The sequence below is a fragment of the Microcebus murinus genome, chromosome 4 (genome assembly GCF_040939455.1).
Source record: "Microcebus murinus isolate Inina chromosome 4, M.murinus_Inina_mat1.0, whole genome shotgun sequence".
Lineage (NCBI taxonomy): Eukaryota > Metazoa > Chordata > Mammalia > Primates > Cheirogaleidae > Microcebus > Microcebus murinus.
This window is the reverse complement of record NC_134107.1, coordinates 47,016,623-47,039,703: the sequence shown is the minus strand read 5'-3', so window position 1 is coordinate 47,039,703 and position 23,081 is coordinate 47,016,623. Positions and strand designations below refer to the sequence as shown.

At 45.3% G+C, this 23,081-nt stretch overlaps 1 protein-coding gene across 1 annotated transcript in view; it reads left to right on the top strand.

Annotated features, from left to right (window-relative positions):
- Positions 1–23,081, top strand: part of INSC (INSC spindle orientation adaptor protein) — a 130,048-nt gene that overhangs the window by 46,628 nt on the left and 60,339 nt on the right. Inside the window, exons 3-5 of the mRNA XM_012780712.2 lie at positions 16,282–16,627; positions 17,656–17,708; positions 18,611–18,734. Coding sequence (XP_012636166.2) covers positions 16,282–16,627; positions 17,656–17,708; positions 18,611–18,734 — 523 coding nt within the window. The remainder of the gene's footprint in view (positions 1–16,281; positions 16,628–17,655; positions 17,709–18,610; positions 18,735–23,081) is intronic.

Genomic DNA, 23,081 nt, shown 5'->3' with positions numbered 1-23,081 from the left:
TTATGCAATGCCTCTAGGTCTCAGTTTCTACATCTGTAAAATGGGAATGTAATCTCCAATCATCAAACCACTGTAAGAGCTGAAGCAGAGGGTGCCTGGTACAAGAAGGTGCTCTATAGCTGGTAATCACCTCTCTTTTTGTTGTGTGTATGGTTAATTCCCTCTGACTTCCAAGCAGTCCTGGGGAAATATTTTAGGGAGTGCAGTATTTCACACTGCAAAGTCTTAGTAAGAGACTTTGCTATCACCCCACTCCACCCTGGATAATTTCAGCTTAAAAAATGTCATCCGGCGAGTAGCCTGGTATGTTGAGATGATTGTGGTTACATCTGGCTTTGTGATTGGAGTCTGCTAGACTCCAGAAAGCTCAGATTTTAGGACTTGGTCACCTCATTCCAGATGTCTAGGAAAGCCTCCATCAGAGAGCAATGAGCAGGGCTATTTGAGGAGTAGGCTTCTGCTGGGACCTGGGCAGGACTCCTGGAAGCCATGTTCTCTGGGGTGCCCTCCCTGCTTCTCAGGCAAGGGGACAATTTTACAGCATCAGGTTCAGATTCCAGGTCACCATGGAAACCAAGGAAACCAAATCCTAGTCCTGGTCCCTGGCCCCTCCAGTTCCTTGGCCAGAGACCCTGCAGGCTCCTGACTGTGGTGGTTTTCCATCGTGAAGGGAATGTGACTCCTTGCCAGTCCATCTGCCTTGACCTCAATTTTCAATTCCCTTCCTCTGTGTGAGTAATAGGATCACTTGTCTGTACTTGCAAGGGAAAGATTTCATGCATAGGGAGATGGCAGCTGGAAGTTCATGGTTGAGGACAGTTGAACCACTGGGAGTTGGGAGGAGCAGGGGCAGCAGGCAGCCCCCACGGCACAGCCAGAGCTGCCTGTGTAACCAGACGTTTTATGTTGGGGTCAGGCAGCAAATCCAATAGGAGAGCTCGAGCTCAGAGAGCCGGAGAGCTAATGACAGGGAGTCAGGCGAGCTATGCAATTATGGGATGTTCAGTGCTAACACAGTCCAAACCTTAATGAGCCACAGTCCTTAGACTCCAAATTTGAGAAGAGCAGCTTATTATGTGGCGGCACAGCGACCACGGCTGGGAATAGCCAGGCTCATGGTGGGGCCATGTGGAGTTCACTGGGCCTGGTCTCCTCCCTGGGAAAGCTTGGGCCCCCTTTGCTGGGGCTCTCTGCAGGGCCTGTCCCCCACTTGTGCTGTGGCCTTGTGTTCCCCACTTGTCGTAGTGCCTCACCCTGAAACCAAACAAAATGAAAACCAACTTCTCCCTGGATATGTTTCCTATCTCAGCAACGGCAGCTGCAGGAGAAACCAGGTCCTTTCCCCTCTTTCACTGTCCTGTCCTCTCTTCCCACTCGAAGATCCTCTGCTTCCTCCTCTCCCAGCCACCGCCTTAGTCCGGGCTTCCATCTTCTCTCTCTGTTCTGAAACCAGCATCTCCTGACGGGCCACCCTCTTGTCTAGTATCAAACCCTGCTCTAGTCCACTTTCTACTGACTCTTTGCACAAATATGGTCACTTCCCTGCTCTACAATCCTTTCAGTGGCTTGAAATTGCCTTTGGGATTAAACTCAAACTCCTACTCCTGGTATTTGTGTTCTTTGGTCCACTGGGCCCCATCTCTCTCTTCAGACCCCTTCCTGGCCACTCCCTCAGAGGCCCTGATGCCTGAGTCCAATAACTCTTGTTGCCATATTGTTATTTTTGTGCCTCTAAGCCTTTGTACATAGTGTCCCCTCTACGTGGACGTCTTTCTGCCCTTGCTGTTCTGGGCAATCCTCTCCTCTAAGAGCCAGGGCAAATGTTACTTCCTTTGTGTAAATATTCCCAGGCAAAGTCAAGCCCTCTTTCTTCTGTGATCCTAGACTATCCTGCTCACAGCTTCTTGACAGCAGTGTGGTGTTTGGTTGAAAAAAGCCAAAACGCTGGACTATAGAGGCCTGGGTTTGAGTAATGGCTCTGCCACTTGCTTACCGTGCGACCTCTCCAGACAGAAGTGTCCTGGTCTGTAAATGGGGGTATTGATAGTATTTCTCTCGCAGGGCTGTGGGCGGGATTCGAGGAGATAATGTACACAGAGGGCTTGAACACTGCTTGGCTCCTCACTGGACCTCAGCACATTAGCTGCTGTTGTAAATACTACCAGATTAGATCGTGGGTGGTTTCTTGCCTGCTTTGGACCTTGGCTGAGCTCTGTGAGGGCTGGGATTTTCTCCTGTTCATCTTTGTAGCCTCAGCATCCAGAATAGGGCTGGTTCTGAGCAGGTCCACAGAAAATACCAGGAGACCAGGCCTCCAGGACTGGCCCCAGCGTGTCTTGGCTGTGGGACCTGGGACAGGCAACTTCTCCCTGCCTCTGCACCTCAGGGTCCTCTTGGAGGGTGGAGCTGCCAGCACAGCCCAAAGTGAAAGAGCTTTTCTCCCTGGAGTCTGCCCACAACTGGGGATAGAGAATCCTGGTCAGAGCCTGAGGCTTGAGGGTGGAGCAGGGCTTGGGGGAGGAAAGGGGTCGTGGTGGTTAGGGCTGATGGAGAGTTCTGGAGCCTGCAGACGGTATAGCAACCAGCTCTTGGAAACCCTCTAGTGGTAAGTTCTGTACTTTCACCTCCCTTCACAGAACCACACAAGGCCATCAGAATGGCAATGGACACATTAGATCCGTGAATTCTCCTAAACGTCCACTCTGGCAAAGGAAAATTTCTTAAAATAGGGAGGAGAACAGACAGGGAAAGAGAAAGCTAACCCCTTTTCAGCCTACACATCAAGTCCCATGTTATTGCCATGAAGGTTGAACACAAGCAGAAGGAGTAGCTGAATTGGTGTGGGTGAAAATGCATTTATAATTCTTACCTGGCAGCACTACACGTGACGTTTGGATAGGACAGGTTTTCATAAAGCAGGTTAGTGCAGCATTTAGGAACTCGGTGTCTGGAGTCCAAAGAGCTGGGTTCAGAGCCAACTTTGGCACTTACAAGGTCTGTGATCTCAGACAGGTTATTTAATCTTGCTAAGCTCTGGTTTCCTCATCTGTAGAAATAAGATCATAAGAGTACCCTCCTCACAGGGTCATCGTGAAGACTAACTAAGGTAATATGTGTGCATCAGTCCATATGACAAATGGCACAGGGCCCATCCTTAGTAAATGATTATCCATAATGATTATGGATTTTATCTCCCTTGACTCTCATACCCCAATGGGACAGCACGACAACATAGGTTATTGTTATTCCCATTTGATAGATTTTTAAACTTAATTCAGTTCCATAAACAGACACTGGGCATCTTCAGTGTGTCAGGTCTGGTGCTGGGGCTGCCATGTAGGGAGGACAGGACAGACACAAAGCCTGCCCTGCCTCGGCTGGGGGATAAAGCAGACATTTATTTACAAACAAACAGCTGAGACCAGTGTATGACAGTGGAAGACAGGGTGTTCAGACATGTAGGACACAGGGACATAAATTTGTTGAGGTGTCACAGAGGGTCCTTCAGAAGAGACATTTAGGTCAAGACTTCAAGGATGTGTAGGAGTCGGCAAGGTGGGGAGGGGGTGGGAAGAGACGGACCAGCATGTGCAAAAGCAGGGAGGCTGGAGTCATAGCAGAGGGACTGAACGAACTCCATGTGGCTGGAGGTACAGCAGGTGTCACGTGCAGGGGCAGGCAGCTATCGAGGTGGGCGTAGGAGGGCGACACAGGTGATGGCTCCTAAGCAGTTGTTCTTTCCGAGAGTGCATATAACCATACATGCTCTTTTTAGAGGTTAAAAAAATAAAGCATTCATGAGTTAATGAAAGGCCAGGGAGTGTTGATAGTATCATTGGTCAATGAGGGGGCATCTAAAATGCTGGAGTTTGACAGAGTTCACAAGATCTGGCTCTGAGTCATCAGAGAGAAAGCAGCTGTCAAATGCACACATTGGCTCATTGGACTGGAAACAGTTACCTGGAGCCAGATGCAGATTCCTCTGTTTTCTGAAATAGAAACAACAACAAGCTTCATTAGGGGGCTGGACAGACCGGGGAGGTGGCGAGAGCACAGGCTTTGGAGTCAGACAGACCTGGGCTGACATTTTGGCACAGTCATTGACTAGCTGTAGGAACCTCTCTGAGTGGCAGTTTTTCCTTCTCTGTAAAATGCAGATACTGAACAGTGTTTCTATGAACACAAGTTAGGTATTGTATGTGCAGGTATTTGATATGTCTGGTATGTAGAAGGTACTCAATAGTTTCTTTTATAGCATACTTGGAACTATGCTACATTAAAAATTTTGTTAGAGGAGCCAAATCTCTTCTCTACCCTTAAACTCTCCTATGTTTGGAGAGAGGGCCCCAGCCTGAAGAAATGGAGGTGACAGAGTGACAGTAGTGCCATAATCCACGCCCCCTTCACAAATTACTCCCAGTATTAGCTTAGGGTTGTATGGGTGGGGCCTGTTTTGTCTTCCCCAGCACCACTGGGGTTATCTGAAATGTAGGATTCTTACCATGTAATACTGAACAGTTTAACTAACAGAAAATAATATGGAACTCACAGACCAAACATTAAGTGAATAGGATGAATAGTGATAAGGGAGATTTCTGGGTAACATCTGTTGGAAAACCCTTTCCCAGTGGAGCAGCTTGGAGCAGAGAGTCAGTGCAAGGAGATGGGAGAGAACATAGAGAAGCTCGGAGGAAAAGAGGCCATTCTCAGCTCAGGTAAATGCCAGGAGGCATTTTGCAGAGGCCATTGAGAGGGAGAAAACCTTCTTGATGTTTCTGGTGTTGCAGAGACGGGTCAGTGGCAGTAAGGGCCACTGCGAGCTGCTCAGTACCGTACACTGGCGTAGGATCTACGTGTGTGTAGGATGTGAATTTGGCGTGGGGAGGGATGGAGAGATGGAGAAACATCTGCCACTTACACAAAAGCCCCGATGCACAGAAAGGCCTGTGCTGATGCAGCTCAGCCTGGCATTCAGAAGCAGATCAGAAGCAGGGCAATGAAAACATTGGAGAAGCTGAAGAAGATCAGAGGAGCAATTTCCCTTTGTCCCACTTGGTTGGGGCCTCACCAGTGCCTTGTGCGCAGGGGCTGGAAGTTAATAGCCTGACCATGTTGTAAAATATTTATAGCTTGCTGCATAAATAATTATGCCTCAATTAGCTGTTTAGTAAACAGTTTACAGTTCACTGCATAACAAAGGTTAAGTCATTCTAAACTAATGTGTGTTGTTTTTATAAAGCCCCGAGTGAGAGAATCTTCCAGGTTGGGTTGTAGAGGAGGTTATGGGCTAGATGGATCCAGCCGACATCTGGCGACAAGAGTCCTTGGAGGACACGGGAAGTATCCTGTTTACTCAGAGTAAAACCCAAAGTGCTTACAATGGCTTCCAAGGCCCTGTGTGATCTGCCTTGATCCCTTCTCTGAGCTCATTCACTCATCTTTCTGTTGCTCACTCCACTCTAGTCACACGTATCTCCATACTGTCTCTCAAGCACACCGGGCATACTCCTTTTCAGGGCCTTTGCAATAGCTGTGTCTTCTGCCTGCAAGGCTCCATGCCCATGTTTCAGCACAGCTAACTCTTTCACTGCCTCGCGGTGTTTGCTCAGATCTTAGCTTCTCAATGAGCTCTACCCTGACCACGTATTTAAAGTGGCAATTACCTCCCTGCTTCCTAGATGAGTGATCTTGGTCCTCTTTATTCTACCTCGACTTTTGTAATAGAAATGAACCACTTTTAACATTAACATACTGTATATTTTTAATTTATTGTTATTGTCTGTTTTGGATTTTTTCCTGCTATCATGCACCCTCCACAGGAGCTTGGGATGTTGGTTTGGTTTTTTTGCTTATATATCCCAAGCAGCTAGAGCAGTTCCTAGCATATATTTGGCACTAAGTAAATATTTGTTGAATTAATGAATAAATATTTAGAGTGCAACTTGTAAGAGTATGAAAGTGAAGTTCAGAAAGAGGGACTGGACTTCTTAAAAAGAAGAGATGGCAGGTCTATTAGACTCCACATGTCTCCGGCTGAGCCCATCACTGTATCTTCCGAACGTGGTTCTCTGTCCATTCAGCTGCCCAAGGCAAATAATCTGGGTCTTATCTTTGATGATTACCTCTCACTCACCATCTGTATGAATCAGAGTATAAGTCTTGTTGATTTTATCTTCTTGGTTATTCTGGAAGGATGGTCATCCAAAACCACTTCTGCCATCAGAGCTTCTTCTCATCTTATACTTGAAAGTCATTTTGGATGAATGTACAATCCTTGGTGCAAACTTCATTTTCTTGAGCATTTGGAATATGCAACTCTACTTTTTTCTAGTATAAAGTATTGCTTCAAAAAATATGCATGTGCTTATTTCTGGATGCATAAAGGATTCCCTCCTTCTTCCCTCCATTCCCTCATCCTTCCCTCTCTCCTTCTTTCCTTCCGTCCTTCCATCCTTCCTTCCTTTTCTTTCTTTTCTCTAGTCCAATAATCTTATCAGAATATGTCTTGTATGTTTGTTTTCATGTTTTTAATATGTTCTTTCAATGTGTATTTTTAAATCTTTTCCCCCATCAGGAAAGTTTTCCTGACTTAAAGTTCTTTGTGCTTATTCTGTTCCCATGCATTGGATTTTTTCCTCAGGAACTTTTATCTATTCGATCTTCTTTATCTATCTTTAATATTTGTCACTTTCTCTCAAATTCTTTTAATCTCTTCTTCATTTTTTATTTTTAAAATTTTCTTCATTTTTGCATTTGGTTTTCTTACATTATATGTTTCTTCTTGTTTAGTCTTTGTTTCTCAAATGACTTTCTCACTTTTATTTCTAATTCTTTCCTGAGTTAGGACATCTCCTTTCTGAGAATTTGTGCTTCTTTTTCATGTCTTATATAATTTTCTTAAAATTTTAAGCTTATTTTGAAATGGTAGGTTATAGTTTTTATCTTTTTTGTGAGTTTTTTCCCTTGGCATTTCCTAATTGTAGAGATATTATTTGGCTATTTATTCCCTTTTTAAAATAACTATGTACAGGATAAGACTTCAATAATTTTCTGTTGTATGTTTTTAAGTAAAGTTAGTTTTCATGAACTTTTGGAGGGAGGCAGGGCTCAGGAAAACTCTTCTAACTTCATGGAGTTCCACTTTCTTTTATTTGAGTGTAGGGTCCAAAAATATGGGGACCTGCTCTCTGAGCATTCCTAGCTCTCTTTCCCTTCCCTCACATTGATCTGGATATCTCTTTCCCTTGCCTTTATTGTCCCTGCCCCACTCAATTCTGATTCCACTCCCAGAAGTTTCTCCTTGATGTGGTGCTTTGTTGTGAAGAGATTCTTCGTAGGTCATTTTGAGAGTACAGAGGACACCGTGAACTCACCTATATTGGAAAGGCAAACCCCCTTGTAGTTATAGCTACTGTTCTCAAATTCTCATACTGTGCTTCCCAGTAAATATACAGTGGCTATTTTGGGGTTCTCTTTTCTCATGTTCATCAGATGCTACTTTTTTGCTTCCTCCTCCTCCTTCTTCTTCTCACAAGATGATACCAAGCAGGTCTTAAGCTGCTGGTGGTTGGACCACACTTGCTTTTATTTTGAGGTTTGTGGGGCTACTTTACCACCTAGTTTTGTTGTAAATATTACCCATGGGGAATTGTTATCTACCTGCTCTGTCAGTTTTTATGTGGGGATTTGGAGAGATTGAAAAACTATGCTGCCACCACTGCCATCTTCCCAGAATTTTCTTCATTTTTTTTTTTGACCTTTAAGTAAAAAGTTCTGATGATACAGCTGCTTTATTAGAACTGCCGTAATAGTAACTAACACATATAATATTGTCTGTCAGGCATTTCATATATTTGTGTGTGTATGTGTGTGTTTGTGTGTGTGTGTGTACATATAAAAATCACAAAAAGCCTAAGCATTAGGTACTTTTATCTTTCCCCATTTGCCAAGAGGCAATTGGAGCACAGAGAGGTTATGTAACTTGCCCAAAGTTACCTAGTTAGCGAGTGACAGAGCTGGGATTTGAATCTAGGCAATCCAGCTCTAGAGTCCATGCCCTAGTAGGAGCAGTGGCACCCAACAGAAACCACAGTGATGTGAAGAAGACCCAGTGGCACACTTTGGTGGTGGTACAGTGGTACCTAGAAGAGGTAGCAGTACGAGAAGAAGGGGTGACTGTGGCAGCCTGAGATGTCCAGTAGAACCCAGAGAATACGACATTCACCAGAAGGAATGGCAGCCATGCTGGGCGGACATGGCAGGGGACAGCATCTGTGGTCATGCCCAGTGTAAGTGTGCTAAAGGAAGAAAGGATGGCAGAATTATCTGGTTCCATCTTGTGGTTGACTGAACCAGTTTTTTTTGTAGGGGGACATGTATGAGATAAACCCTGGGGAGTCCTGGAAACACTCATCATGATGGGATGAGAGTAATCTGGGCTATATTTGTTTATGTCTGCTTCTTCTGCTGGACTGCATGAGCTTCCTAAGGGTGGGGATCACCAGCACAAGGCCTGGCACGTAGTCAGCGTCAACAGTGTTTCATTGAATCAGGTTGACCAGAGATTGCCTGGGAGATACCACTTAATATTTCAAACCTTTTTGAACTGGTTAAGAATACTCTAGATACGTTATTAGTGTCATGTGGGACAGGCACTTCCCCCAAGTGCTCGGGTGTATGTATATCCATTCCTCACTACCTCACCATTTTCCTTTAAGTTCAGGCCAGATTCTGGGAGTTGGCACAATAGTTGCTAAGGGTCTAAGCTCCACCCAACCAGAGCATTGCTTAGTGGAAAACAGGAATGTTTGTTTGTACAATGTCTTGTATGAACGGTTTGTCTGGTTTTATGGACATCTGCTTCAAGTATTTCTATTTAGAACCAAAAATTTTATAATGTCTTTTTGTGGGATCTAGTTACTTACCAAATACTTACACTTTTACCACAGGGCAGGGAACTCACTATGCCTGACATCTCAGCCATACCCAGAATCCACACTTCCTGAAACGTAGTCTCAGAACAGAGGATACAGTGGGTTCAGGGCATTCTTATGTGCCAGTCCAGGGCACTCGTGTCCCTTTTGTGTAACTTCCTGCAAGTGCAGAAAATATTTTCAGCTAGCTTTGCAAGGCTTATGATCTATGTCTCCTGCATAGTCTCAAGATTACTTGATTCAATGACATATTTTTTGATACCTAGTATGTGTCAGGCTTCGTGCTGAGTGTAGATGATATTGAGATGAATCAGACAATGCCTGCTTTTGAGGATACGACAAAAGTCTGGTGGAGGAGAGACACAAGTGGGACACTAAACAGAGTGTCAGCAGCACACAGTCTCTGCAGTCAGGCTGCCTGCATAGAGTAATGGCTCTCTTAAGTCATGTAACCCTTCTATACCTCTGTATTTTCATCTGTGAAGTAGAGGCCATAAGAGTGTGCATCTAGCTAGGTTGTAAGAATAAAATAATGCATGCACAGTTGTTGGGGCACTGTAAGGGTTCAATAAATATTAGTTATTGTTACTGGTGAGTTTTCTCTACTTCTCTTTCTTTGTCACTTCAGAACTACTTTGCATCCAGTTTGCTCTATTTTCTTTTAGGTAACCACAACTATATTATTAACCCAATGGTTTAGTTGTAACTTGGGCAGCTTGGGTGCAAACTTCTCCTAACTTTTGGGAGAAATTAGGCTGAGTGGAGGGCCCTGAATAGCTAACTCATTTTGCCCATCACCTGCTGGTGGGCCCAAACCTCCCAATGTCCTCCCTGCTCTGGACCCAGGCAGGATGCACCTGCTTGACAGGGCCCGGGGATAAGCCACTGAGTGTGATTAGGAGGAGGCAGGAAGCCCAGAGCTTACTAGCCTGCTCTATTTCTTCTTCTTTTTATGTCTGGCTGCTGCTTAGGGAGAAAGAGGAGGTATGTGTTTAAACAATCTCTAGAAATAAAAGTTATTTTAAGCTCATTCTTAAAGAAAACCAGATTCTGCTTTCCCCACTGGCGCCTTGTCCATCCTCGTTTCTGAGGCTGTTACTGTGGAAGGCGGTTCCTGCAACTGGCCAGCCTGGACTGGGTCTGGCCTGAAAGCAGCAATTGTATCCCTGGGGCTGTCCTTTCTGTTCACCCTCCTCCCCGGAGCTGTAGGCAGAGTCAGGGCCTCACAGTTTCCCTTCATCTTCCTGTTCCTTCATAGAAGCCCCTGAAATTTTTGCTTGGGAAAATGGTTCTCCCATCTCCCTGCTTTCTGCTTCTCTGCTTTTGTTTTTTGAGGGGTTGGCAGGGTGGGAAGCAGTAAAGTATAGACATAAAGATACTAAGAGCAGGCTCTGAAGTAAGAGAGAATGGGTTCTCCATTTTAGGGCTACTACTTCTTACCTGGGTGGTTTTACTTCTCTGCATCTCACTTTCCTTATCTGTAAAATGGGGAGAATAATAATACTTAAGATCTAATGAAGTCATTGTCCTGGGGAATAAATGAAAAGATTCATATAAAGCTCTTAGCATGGTGCTCAACACATGAAATGAGCTCAATACATGCTAGCCATTATTATATTTATAGTTACTGTTGTATGTGTTGAAGTGTTACATGTGGGGAAGGGCAACAAAGAGAACTGACATTTTTGAGTGTCTCCTTCGTGCCATGCAGGGTACCAGGCCCTTGACAGTCACCCTTTAATTTAATTCTTCCATCAGTCTTGTGTGGACGGTTCTATTACTATCTCTGTCTTACAGATGAAGAAATTGAGGCTCAAAGAGGCTAAGTACGTAAGGTTGACTAAGTAAGAAACTTACTCAAACACTCAGAACACCCAAAAACTCAAAACACTAATTTGTGATGTTAAAAGTCAGGACACTGGTTCTTCTGGTTGGGAAGTGACCAGAAGGGGGCATAAGGTAGACTTCTGGGGTATCAGTAATAATTCTGTTTTTTTAGCTGGTTGCTGGATACATGGATGTGTTGATCTCATGAAAATTTATTGAATTGTAGCTCAACATTATCATCTGTTCACTTTTATGTACATATGTTAAATGTAATAGCAATTTCAGAGAAAAGAAATAAAAGAAGAGGCAGCCTAAGGTCACACAGATGATGAGAAGAAGAGTTTGCTCTTTCTACCCCCACATGCCTGTGTGTGAGCCTTGATGGCTTGTGCCTGGCCGAGTCCCTCTCATGCCTGTGGCCCGTAGACAACAGGCTGCTCAAGCCCGACGAAGGGTGGGCTCAAGGTCTGTCTGTTCAGGCAGTGAAGGAAAGAGCTAGGTCACTCTGAGCCAGTCAGAGGGGCCTCAGAGACAGGGTCCCTCAGGTAGCTAAGCTCAGAATGCACAGGTCTAAGAGGCTAACCTGGGATTAGTCATTGGTGGGCTCTAGGACATAATGGGGGCATGACTGGAAGGCAAAGGCAGTGAGGCTAGCCATGCTCTTTCCCCTGAGAGAATGATTTCTATCCCCCAGCCCAGCTGGGGACCCCCTTTCCTTCCACATCCAGGTTCTTTAGCCAAGTTCCACTGGAGCTTGCTCCCGATACAAAGCCAGGAGACAGCCAGCTCGCGATATGGCTGGGGGAGAAGCAGGGGAGTGAAGTTCTTCCTGGGGGGAAGAATTTCTTCTGGACCCTTCCATCCATCCTGTTTTATTTTGAATAAACATTTAAACTTTAGAATAGTTTTAGACTTACAGGAAGTTGCAAAGACAGTACAGAGTGCTCCCGTACACTCCACACCCAGTCTCCCTGCTTGCTAGTGTCTTCTGTTACCACGGTATATTTGTCACAGCTAAGGAACCAGCATTGCTCCGTTACTATTAACTAAACTCCAGATGTTACAGTCGTCTCTCCACATCTGTGGGGAATTTATTCCAGGACTTCCATTGACACTCATCCACAGATGCTCAAGTCCCATTTGTAAGAGGGTGTCGTATTTGAGTAGAACTTGTGCCCATCCTTCCATGTACTTTAGATCATCTCTAGATTATTTATAACACCTGATACAACGTAAGTGCTATAAAAACAGTTTTTATACTGTATTTTTAAAAATTTGTGTTCTTTCTTATTGTTGTATTATTATTGTTGTTTTCATTTTGAATATTTTCAACATGGAACCTGTGGGTATGCCTGACTATATTTAGATTTCACTAGTTTTTCCACGATGTTCTTTTTTTGCTTCAAGATTTCACCCAGGACATCATATTAAGTTTAGTTATCACATCTCTTTAGTGTCCCTGGTCTATGACAGTTTCTCAGTCTTCTCTTGCTTTTGATGACTGTGGCAGTCTTGAGGAGTACTGGTCAGGTGTTTTGTAGAATTTCCCTCAGTTTGTGTTTGTTTGATGTTACTGTCATCATGAGACTGAGGTTATATGTTTTGGGGGAACACAGGGTGGCATGTCATATATCATATCATACATATATCATATCATATCATATCATATCATAGGTACGTGCTGTCAACGTGGCTTATCATTGGTGAGCGTAACCTTGATCACTTGGATGAGGTAGTGTCTGCCAGGTCTGTAGTAACTGTAAAGTAACTGCAAAGTTACTTTTTTCTCCTCTTTTTGTACTCTTTTCTTTGGAAGAGAGTCACTAACTGCAGCCCATACTGAAGCCCAATACCCCTCTACTTTTAATCATTGAGTTTATGTGACATGAGACCTGTAAACACAAACATACTCATCCAAGTATTGGGCAGGTAGAGAGATACCCAAGCTCACGCCCAGACACACAGATGCAGGCATCCAGATAACGCAGACAGACACCCAGATGAACTCATATCCACAGACACAGACACTCGTAGGCACAAACAGCTCCTGGAGAAATCAATAGTTCTTTCGTTTCACTTCTCCCACTAGCAGAGTGATGAATTGACTAGGATTTTAATTAACACAGCTTCTCAAATCTCACTTTCTTCCTGTTTCTGGATTTTAAAGAGCAAGAACTGAGTATGCCTCCAGTGTGCATTAAAGGGTTTGGCAAATACATGAGTTTTGGGTCTCAGCAGGACTCCTAGGATCAGCCCAGGCCTCAAGCATTGGTAGCTCTGACTCCCTTTTTCTCCTTTCCTGCCTCTTCCCTGGCTCTTTCCCCTCCAGGCCAGAGGTAAAGAGGTGCCAGTGCACAGGCTTCCTTTGTACCAGGTGCTAGTACCATTTGGCCATCTTCCAACCCCACCGGTCCCCACCTCTGCTGCTGTGCCCTGCCGCCCTTCAGCAGCTTCTCAGGGCTTTCACCGTGAATGCCCAGCCCTACTCTGGCATTTTCAAGGCTTCTCATGATCAGGACCCCTGTCCACCTTTCTGGTTTTCCTCCTCATGGGTCCCTCTCTTCTGGAATGTGGGACTCTAATCCAAGGGACTTCTTCATTGTCCCTTCTACTGCCCCACGCTGGAATTTGCTCTTACTGTCTTGACATGTCAAAACCCTCCCTAGCTCTCTGACCATCTTTTCTAGCACCTTCCCCTGACCTCCAGCTGGAAGGGACAGCTGCCTCCCTTGAATTCCCAGAAGACCTTTAAGGAATAGCACTGACTCCACTTAGTTATTTGTGGACTTGTGTTCTAGCAAAGGTTCTTTTGGTTATAAGCAACAGAAATTAATTCTTGGACTTATCTCCTACTCCCCAGATGATCCTGGAGTTTCTCATGGAACAAGTGAAGTTGCAGTCATTAACATGTCCCATGTGCAACATCTCTGTCTCTGTGATTCTTGGATCTAAGTTTCACAGTTTAGGGGAAGGAATTGAATTAGTGTAGCTTGATCCAGGAGCTACCCCTGGATCAACCACTCACTGTAGCCAGGAGTGTTTTCTCACCCCCAGACATGGCCACTGGTGGACCATGCCTAAGTTTGGGAGGAGGGGCTCTTCCCAAAGAGGAGGCAACAGCTGAAGCGTGGGCAGCCACCCCAGGAGGGAGCTACTGTAACTTGTCTCTGCAATTGACGGAAGAGGGAGGAAGGGATGCTGAGAAGACAAAGCAACAGATATCCACTGCAAAGTGCTTGTGGAGTGACTGAGTCAGTGCCCGACTGATTAGTTTATTTGTTGCCTCTTAGCAACCCCTAGGTCAGTTTGCCTGCCCGTTATGTGTCTCTAGAACACAATGATCATATGTTTTTTTTTATCCTCTCTATCCCCTTTCCTATCATGTCAGTCTCGGGGTGCTCTCTGGGCAGCACGAGTGGTGGAGGCATATGAAGTCTTCTGCAGAGGTATAGACATATCCCAGCAAGTGCCTGGCACCCGGCGATGCACTCGCTGCCATGCATTTACAGAGTGACTGATATATGTCAGGCACTGGCAACAAGTTGCCAGGCGCAATGACAACAGAATGTTATTAGTGCTCCAACGGAGGATGCAGGGGCCCTGGGGAGGAACCGGTGAGCTCTGGCTGTGTCTTTTCAGAGGCAGTGACATGACAGCTGGGCCTTGCAGGGTGAGTAGGAGTCTGCCAGGTAGAGAAGAAGGAAAGGGAATTTCAGTCTGAGAGAGAGCTGGGTGCTCAAGGGCGCAGGAGGTTGTGAAAGAGAGTGCTGAGTGTGGGAAATGGGGAGGTTGAGTGTAGCCGGAGTGTGGAGAACATGTTTATGGCAGGGGAGCTAAGGTCAGGGGGGAAGATGGAAAAGGGAGCAGTAAGGGGAAGGAGGTTGGGGCCAGGTTATGGAAGCTCTCCTGTCCTAGCCCCAGTAGTTTTAACTCCTTGAGGTCCCAGCTAGCTCTCCTCCAGCTGCTTTGGCCTCCTTGCCATTCCCCACACATCTCAAGGACACTCCTACGTAGCTCAGAGCCTTTGCACTTGCTGTTTTCTCATCTGGAACAATTTACCCCCAGATATCTACATGGTTCCCTTACTCATGTCCTTCAAGTCTTTGCTCAAATATCTCTTTCTCAATTAGCCTCTTCTGATCCACCCATTTTAAATTGCAATGCCCACTCCCCTTTCTCCCACCTGCACTGCCTAGTCTTTTCTCCCATTCTCTTTTCCTTCCTGGCACTTGCTACCTCTAACAAATCATGTACATTGCTTGTTTATTTTGCAAATTGAATGCCCTCTCATTTGAATGCAACTTTCACAAGGGAAGTGATTATTTGTTTGCTGCTACAGCCTGTCTTAGAATATGTGGCACATGGTAGGCACAGAATGCATAGTTGGTGAGTGAGTGAATGAATTGCTAGTATATACAGAATGCTTGAGGCAGGTAAGATTAGGTCAGAAATACTTATCAGAAGGCTACTACAAGCCCAAAACAAAGGGATTTGGGCTCAGCCTTAATCATTAGCTACGCATGCCTTCTGTTATAAAGTGATGGCAAAATCTGTTATTGTCTTGTTTTGTTTTTTAAGTTTTATTTTTAATGGACACATAATAATTGTCTTTTAACTTCTCACTGGTTTCTCCTGATTCTTTAGGCAGATCAAAAGCTCCTTGAGAGTAGAGACTTGACATCTTCATCTCTACTTTTCCCACAATGCCTGTCACTTACATGATATTAAATATAAGGCCCTCAACAAATGTTCAATGCTTAATTCATGAGCTGTTATTACTAACTGTTATTTGACCAAGTGAATTTTAGGGTGATTTTTATTTGATTAAGGTATTAGGGTCTAATCTGTGTTCTCATGCTATTGTACTAAATAAAGTTAATTTTATTCTACTATAAAATTAATACACATGATCACTATAGAAAATTTGGAAATTAAAGAGAAGTTAAAAAAAAAAAGAAAAAGCCTTTAGTTTTACCACCCATTAAGAGCTTTTAGCATTTTAATGTCTTTCCTTTAAATATTTTTTCTGGACATAGCTTTAAAATTTTTTTATTATAATAATTGTGCATTTACATATACATTTTTTCATATTGTATTTCCACTTTATTAGCACATACACTTTTCTTTGCTTTAAACTTTTAGGAAGCATTATTTTAAATAATTGTATACTATGTAACCATGTAGCTATAGCATAGCTCACTTAATGTAACTATTATATGATATTTAGGCTATTTCCATTTTCCCCTTACTGTAAAGATCATTTGCTACTCTGTCAGACTTTGTTGTCTGTCTGGTACCCTGCCCTCAAAACTTCTGTGCTTCAGGCTTTTTATCTGTAAAATGGAGATAACCAGAAGTGAGCTTATGAATGGGAGAAGCATAACCAGAAGTGAGCTCATGAATGGGAGAAACAGTGCTGAGCATGTAGTAGGTGCTTAGTAAACATCAGATGGCCTGGAATGGAAATCTTTGGAAATCGTGGAGTGTTGATAGTCATCCTGGTGCTGTTTTCTGGTTGCAGGCTGCACCTAATGCAGGTGGACTCAGTCCAGCGCTGGATGGAGGACCTGAAGCTCATGACCGAGTGTGAGTGCATGTGTGTCCTGCAGGCGAAGCCCATCAGCCTGGAGGAGGATGCACAGGGTGACCTCATCCTGGCAGGCGGCCCTGGCCCGGGAGACCCCCTGCAGCTGCTGCTCAAGCGGGGCTGGGTCATCAGCACGGAGCTACGCAGGATCGGGCAGAAGCTGGCGCAGGACCGCTGGGCGCGCGTGCACAGCATGAGTGTGCGTCTCACCTGTCACGCCCGCTCCATGGTCAGCGAGTACAGCGCTGTCAGCAGGAGCTCCTCGCAGGAAATGGGCCAGGTCAGCTGCCCTGAGATGGGGGTGGGTGGGTGGGTTCTGGGAGTGGAGATGCCTCCGAGCAGAGTGGGTCTGAATCGTGTGGAGTCTGCACCTTTCCTCCCTCAGGGACCTCCCTTCTCTTCCAGTAAAGCAAGGAAGAAAGACAGTAAGGACCTTTATTGAGTACCTAATGTGTGACATTGTGCTAGGTGTTTTTACACGTATCCCATTGAACCTGCACAACCTGTGATGTAGGCACCGCCACTGTGAGAAGCTGCACAATACTTAAGTATATTAACTGTAATGCCAGACTAGCTGGGTTCAAATGTCAGCTCTGCTGTGCAGACCTGGACAAGTTACTTAACTTCCCTTTGCCCTAGTTCTTTTATCCTAATGGGTATAATAATTGCATTTATTTTATAGATTTGTTGTGAAGACTAAATGAGTTGTTACATGTAAAACATTTGAAGCAGTTGATTAAAAATATCAGCTAGTATTATTATCTTCATTTTACAGATGAGGAAACAGAATTTCTGAGAGGCTGAGTAACTGTCCCAAAGTTGCGCAGTGAATGGTCTGAACAGAATTCAGCCTCAGCTTTTCTGATTCCACAGCTCATGACGTTGAATTTTCTTCTCGTAGCCCAAAGTGAACCACTGAAAATCTCCCTTGTTGTTATTTCTCTCTTTTCTTTGTCATTTGCTTTGCACCTTCGTGCTTTACCCTTTGCCTCAAACTTTTCCTTCCTCTACTTTGCAGACAGTAAACTTCCATTTATTCTTCAAAACCCAGCTGAAATGCTTTTTCCTGTCTGAAGCATCCCAGATCTCCCAGCATAACTAATTGCTCAATTTTATTTTCTTATACTCTGAAAGCAGCTGACAACAGTTTCTTTAACCACCCTTATCACACTGTGTTATAGATCATGTGCCTGTTCCCCAAGTCAGATAACTTGATTCTTCCTCTTTATGCCCTACAGTGCTTGGCACAGCAGTTGGTCCTCAATCAATGCTTATTGAATCGAATAAAATTGATCTCCTTTTCTACAGATTGAGAAGTTGCTAATGGAGAAATGTTCAGAGCTCTCAGCAGTCACGGAGAGGTAAATCTGGATCTTGGGTCTCCTGGGGTCTGCCAGCCTGTCCTGCAACAGGGGATGGGGCTGGCACCTTCTCCCAGAGGGAGTGTGGGAGTGGAGAAGACTGATGGTAGTTTAGGAATTTCCTTTTCCTGACTTTTATCAGAAATCTTAAAAGGTTCCCTTGGAATTTTCTGCCCCATTTTCCAGTCCTAGGGATAAGGTAAAAGGCAGAGGAGAGGGCCAGGCTTAGGAAGAAAGAGGATTTTCGAGGAGTTGGTAACAAGGAAAAGGTTTCCCACAGCTTTTAGAAGGCTCCATGGTCCCCAAAGTCAAGGCAAGAGTCCAGGCGAGGCGAACGCAGTCGCGCACACCCTTATACCCACATGCATATGACGCAGATGTTCAGACACTCGCTGGCTCATACACAGATATATAAACACGCACTCACGCAACCAGAGATACACCATGCCCTCTTCTCCATGTTTCGCATGCATAAACATACGTAAGTTTACACTCAGACACATACACACACTTGGCCTCACATGTATACACACCGGGTGTGTGTTGACACTTTCCTCACTCTTCCCAGCCCCCATGTTCCGCAGGGAGAACCTGGATCCTGGCATCCCCCGGGGCTCCATGAGGTCTTTGGCTTTCCTGGGTGAAATACTCTCAGGCCACAGGGGTACATTTGAGCCAGATCCCCCTTTGTTTTTCCGCCTGGGAAGAAAATCCTCAAGGGCCACAGACATTGCCATATGCCTTTAGAGTGCTCACTGCAGCACCCCTCTTCATGGTTTCCCACCTCTCCAACCCCCACCCCAACACCAGGCCTGGAGCAGACCCAGCTTTGGCCCCTGCAATGGCTCTGTGAGGACCACATGCCCCTCCTGGTGGCTCACCCCACGGTTCCTTCTCCCCAGGTGCCTCCAGGTGGAGAACGAGCATGTCCTGAAGTCGATGAAGGCCTGTGTGAGTGAGACGCTGAGCACGCTGGGCCAGCACTTTGGCCAGCTGCTGGAGCTGGCCCTGACACGGGAGGTGCAGGTCAGTGCAGGCCAGGCTGTGGAGAAGGGCGTGGGGGGACACTTGGGGGAAGTGGGGGATGGAGGGGCTGAGCCAGGCTGGGGGAAGCTGCTGAAATGGCCTTTCATGGGAAGCATCCTGCTCAGACCACCGAAGTCAACTCTAGCATCTGAAAGACAAAGCTGCAGAGGTGGGCAGAGGCTTCCTGAGCATCTGACCCAACTCTGCATTTTCCAGATGTGAAAACTGGAGCCCAGAGAGGGGACGGACTTATTCAAAATCACACAGCATGGTAGTGGCAGAGCCTGGCATCTCCCAATTACACTTTCAATATTGTCCCCACCACCCTAGATCTCCTCTGTTGAGTTATTGTTCATAGTGTACCAAGTGGATCTTACTACCCCGAAAGACTTATGATACCTGCCAGGAGTAAGCCAATTGTGGAAATCCTGGCAACAGAGAAGAATCTAGAAAGGTCCTATAGTCCTGCCCTGGCTCTAGGCAGGCTCATGGTTGATTTTAGAATGACTGGGAGGGCTTTGGAGCCTGACAGATCTATTTTCAAACGGTGGTTCACCATGAGACCTTGGTCTAGTTCCTTAACCTCTCTCAGCTTCATTTTCCTCATCTGTAAATTGAGAAACCTTCCCCAGGAGAAAAAAGTGACAGGACTAAACAAAACCACATGGAAGGTGCTTAGCACATAGTGTGGGTTAAATACATGTTATTTCCCTCCCTTGCCCCTTGCTATTTTAGAAGCCTCCCAGTAAAGCAGATTCCATACGGTTCTCATTATGAAATGTATTTACATGTTATTTATAGTTACAGAAATATTGTGTTACATACTTGCCATTCTTTTCCCACCACCAAATAAAAGCTTCCCACAAATAACAGATCCCTTTCCATCTTGGCTTCTTTCCAAACTCAGCCTCTCTGCCAAGCCCAGAGTTTCCTTTCTCTCCTTCCTGAGCATTTGGCTCATTTTGTCCAGATTCTCGGCCCTTCTGGGCTGACTCACCTGCCCGTCCTGCCTCAGTCCACCCTCCTGGCCCCTCAGGGCCTGTACCGCATGTCATTCTCACCCTCCCCATCACAGAAAGGTCCTCCAATGCCACTCTCCCTGCCCTGACAGGGACAAAGGAGGGATGGCTTACGGCTGGGGCACGGGGGCAGGCACTCAATACTGACGAGCCGATGCTGACATCACAGGTAGGGGCAGGTGATGGTTCAAGCTGGGGCTCCCACCCCAAACTGAACCATCAAGTCCAGAGGGACCCACAGGACACGGGGACCAAAGTAGGTGAAGAAATCGAGGAAGCCATGAGCGAGAAACATTGAAGTTAGCGGTGGGGCGGGGGCCTGCAGGAACGTCTGAGCAGGGGTGCAGGAGCCGGCTGCTGCTCTTCATGCCGGTTTTGTAACCACCTGCCTGGAAGTGCCAGGTTTAATTAAAAGCGCTGAAATGGAAGTGTTAAGCTGGATTGTCAATGAAATCCAGCTGGGTTGGGAACTAGTCATCAGCAATTTCTACCAGGGAGCGAAGGCATAGGGTATCTTTGATGCTCTAGTCATGACATCCTGGGAAAAGCTCCCTGGGCTTGCCAGGAGCCTACTGGGGGCTTTTGGGCTGTGTATTTGGATCCATTCTGGTTTTACTTCATTCTGACCTTACTCAGGGTAGAATTCCTTATCTGGTGCTGCTACTTCCCTGACTGTCCCCTGCTCTATTGCCAGGTCAGACCACCTGGGTCATTGAAGCGTGGCCTGGGAGCAGAGCAGGATCACCTATTCCTCTGTTAGAATTTGATCCTCCATTGGCCTCGCTCCCCTGGTGGGGTCGGCAGAGTTTTGTCCTCTGTTCATCTGCTTATTTGTTTCCTTCCCTGGTGCGTTCCCCCTTCCCTGCCAGCATGTCCCATGGTGTCATCTAAGCCCTCCTAAGGACTGAGCTTGCCATACTCAGAATATTTTTTTGGCTGATCTTTAGTTTCTTTTTACATTAGAAGGTTTCCATACAGGACAGCGGTGACATCAGAAAGTATATTGGCTGGAGGCAGGGTAAGTTGTGTTCAGTGATGTAAGCATGTGTTTCCTAAACTAGTGACTCAAATACTGTTCTCTAGGATGCTGGTAATTATACCCGGATCCTATATTTGAGACGTCTTGAAGTAAATGAAATCAATTCTATTTCTTTGTATCAGAACTTCTCCTATGATGTGCCATTCTGCATTGCAAATCTTTCAAAAGGTCATCACACATTCATAGTGTTTCTTGTCTGACTTGTAGCTTCCATATATGGGGATTTTGTTTTGTGTTTTTCATGCATAGAACTCTAGTGACCAGAACAGTACCTGGCATAGAATGTTAAGCGGTATCTTTCAAATTTATAGGGTCACAGAATTTTCAAATTATTGTTATTAAAGTGCCTATTTAGTTATTCTGAGATACTGATATTTCAGGAAATGCAATTGGGGAAATATTCTTTTAGCACTAGGAAGCCATATGGGGGCAATTTTCTCCCCCCAACACACACACACACACACACACACACACACACACACACACACACACATACATACATACATACACACACACACACAAGTATGTGGTGACATAGTGCTTACAGCAGGGGCAGTGATAACCTAGCTCTATTCTGCATGGGTCTGCCTCATCCTGGAATATTATGTCCTATTATGTCCAGTTCCAGGCCCTAGATGGGTGATTGACAATGATTATGCTCAGAGGAAGTTCGCAGGAGGATGGGGAGGGGCTGAAGATCACAGTTTGTGAGGAATAGTTGGAGGAGGCGGGATGTTTAATCTAGGCATGGCACTATGCTACCTACAAGGTTCTGTGCTTTGGGGGCCCCAAAGGGAAGACAGACCTAGGGCCAGTGGATCAAATCTACAGAATATTCCATGTATAAAGACGTTTTTGAAGCAACAGGACTGCCCAACAATGGACGAGGCTGCCTTAGGAACTCCCCATTACTGAGTGAGTCGTGGCTGGGGGAACTTAGGTAAAATATGGGGGTTGGGCTGAATGACTTGTACGATTTCTTCCAATCTTGGTGGGATGTAATTCTATGAATGTGGGCATTGTAGGGTAGTGACTGAGCATAGACTTGGCAGGCATATCAGGGTTCAAATCCTGACTGCTACTTACTGGCCATGTAAACTTGGGCAGGTTATTAATTTCCCTGACCCCTAGTGTACTCACCTCTACAGTGGGCTGTGGTTAGGGCTAGGCGAGATAACACATGAGTAATTGGTGGCAGTTTCTTGATTGTGCCATCTGCTTTATTCGCTAGAGACCTGCTCTGCCTTAAGAGGTACTAATAACAAGCTTTGCTAAAAAAGCCTCCCAATCTCCTAATTGTTTATTAAGATAATTTAAGTAGTTTGTGGGGATGGAAAAAATTAAGACTTATTCCTGACCTATAAAATGGGAAGGTAAAGAAAAATAAAATAAATAAATAAAAATTTAAGACTTAAATGTTAGGGACCAATGATGGGAAATTAAGGAGCAGTGATGATTAGTCTATATGGGAATAAAGGATCAGCCATGTGAGAGGTAAGGGGAGAAGACATGACTTACAAAAATTGATTTACTTGAGGACAACTTAGGGGACTCTCTATTGAACAAACTGACTCTTGCTTATACCTTTCAATCTTTGATCAGCTTCATGTGGATAGGTGTTATGTTTATTCACCCAATCACTGAGTCAATAATTTTTATTTTAGTTTAAATATCACCTTTATTTTAAATATCACCTTTATTGGGGAACATAGCTTTGGCTCTGTGGCTAAGTGAGCTCATTAAAACTTCATCTTACAACTGAATTTCTCCTCCTTGTCCCAGGCAGAGCTAGACAATCTCATGCCTCACCTGAGGGACAAGATTTTATCCCATGACAGAGGTCAGGCCAGAATGACCTCCCTGAAAGAAGAGAGGGACACCCTAAGCTGGGCATACTCAGTTCTTTTTTCCAAACTGCCCACTCAGATAGCTCATCTTTGTCCTCTCGACGAGGTGAGAGGGAGGGGTGGGAGCAAGACCAGCAGAGGCGGCATTGCTGAAACCCCACCCAGGCTGTGGTCTGGCAGGAGTGTGGCTTGGAGGAGGTCAACTGTCTGTAGGGAAGTCCTTTCCCACTTCCACAAAGCCATCCTCCCACACAACAACCTCAACTCCTTTTGTGGATCCTTCTGAAGTCACCATGAGAAATTTAGACTTCGCTTCTAGAAGGCTCAGAAAGTACTCATAATATTATGGTCATTAATTAAGTGAACTCCAAGGATGTTTTGCAACTACAGCTCAAAATTGGCTTCCTGTTCTGTTTCCAGCTCTCAGATTTTGCTCAGCCAT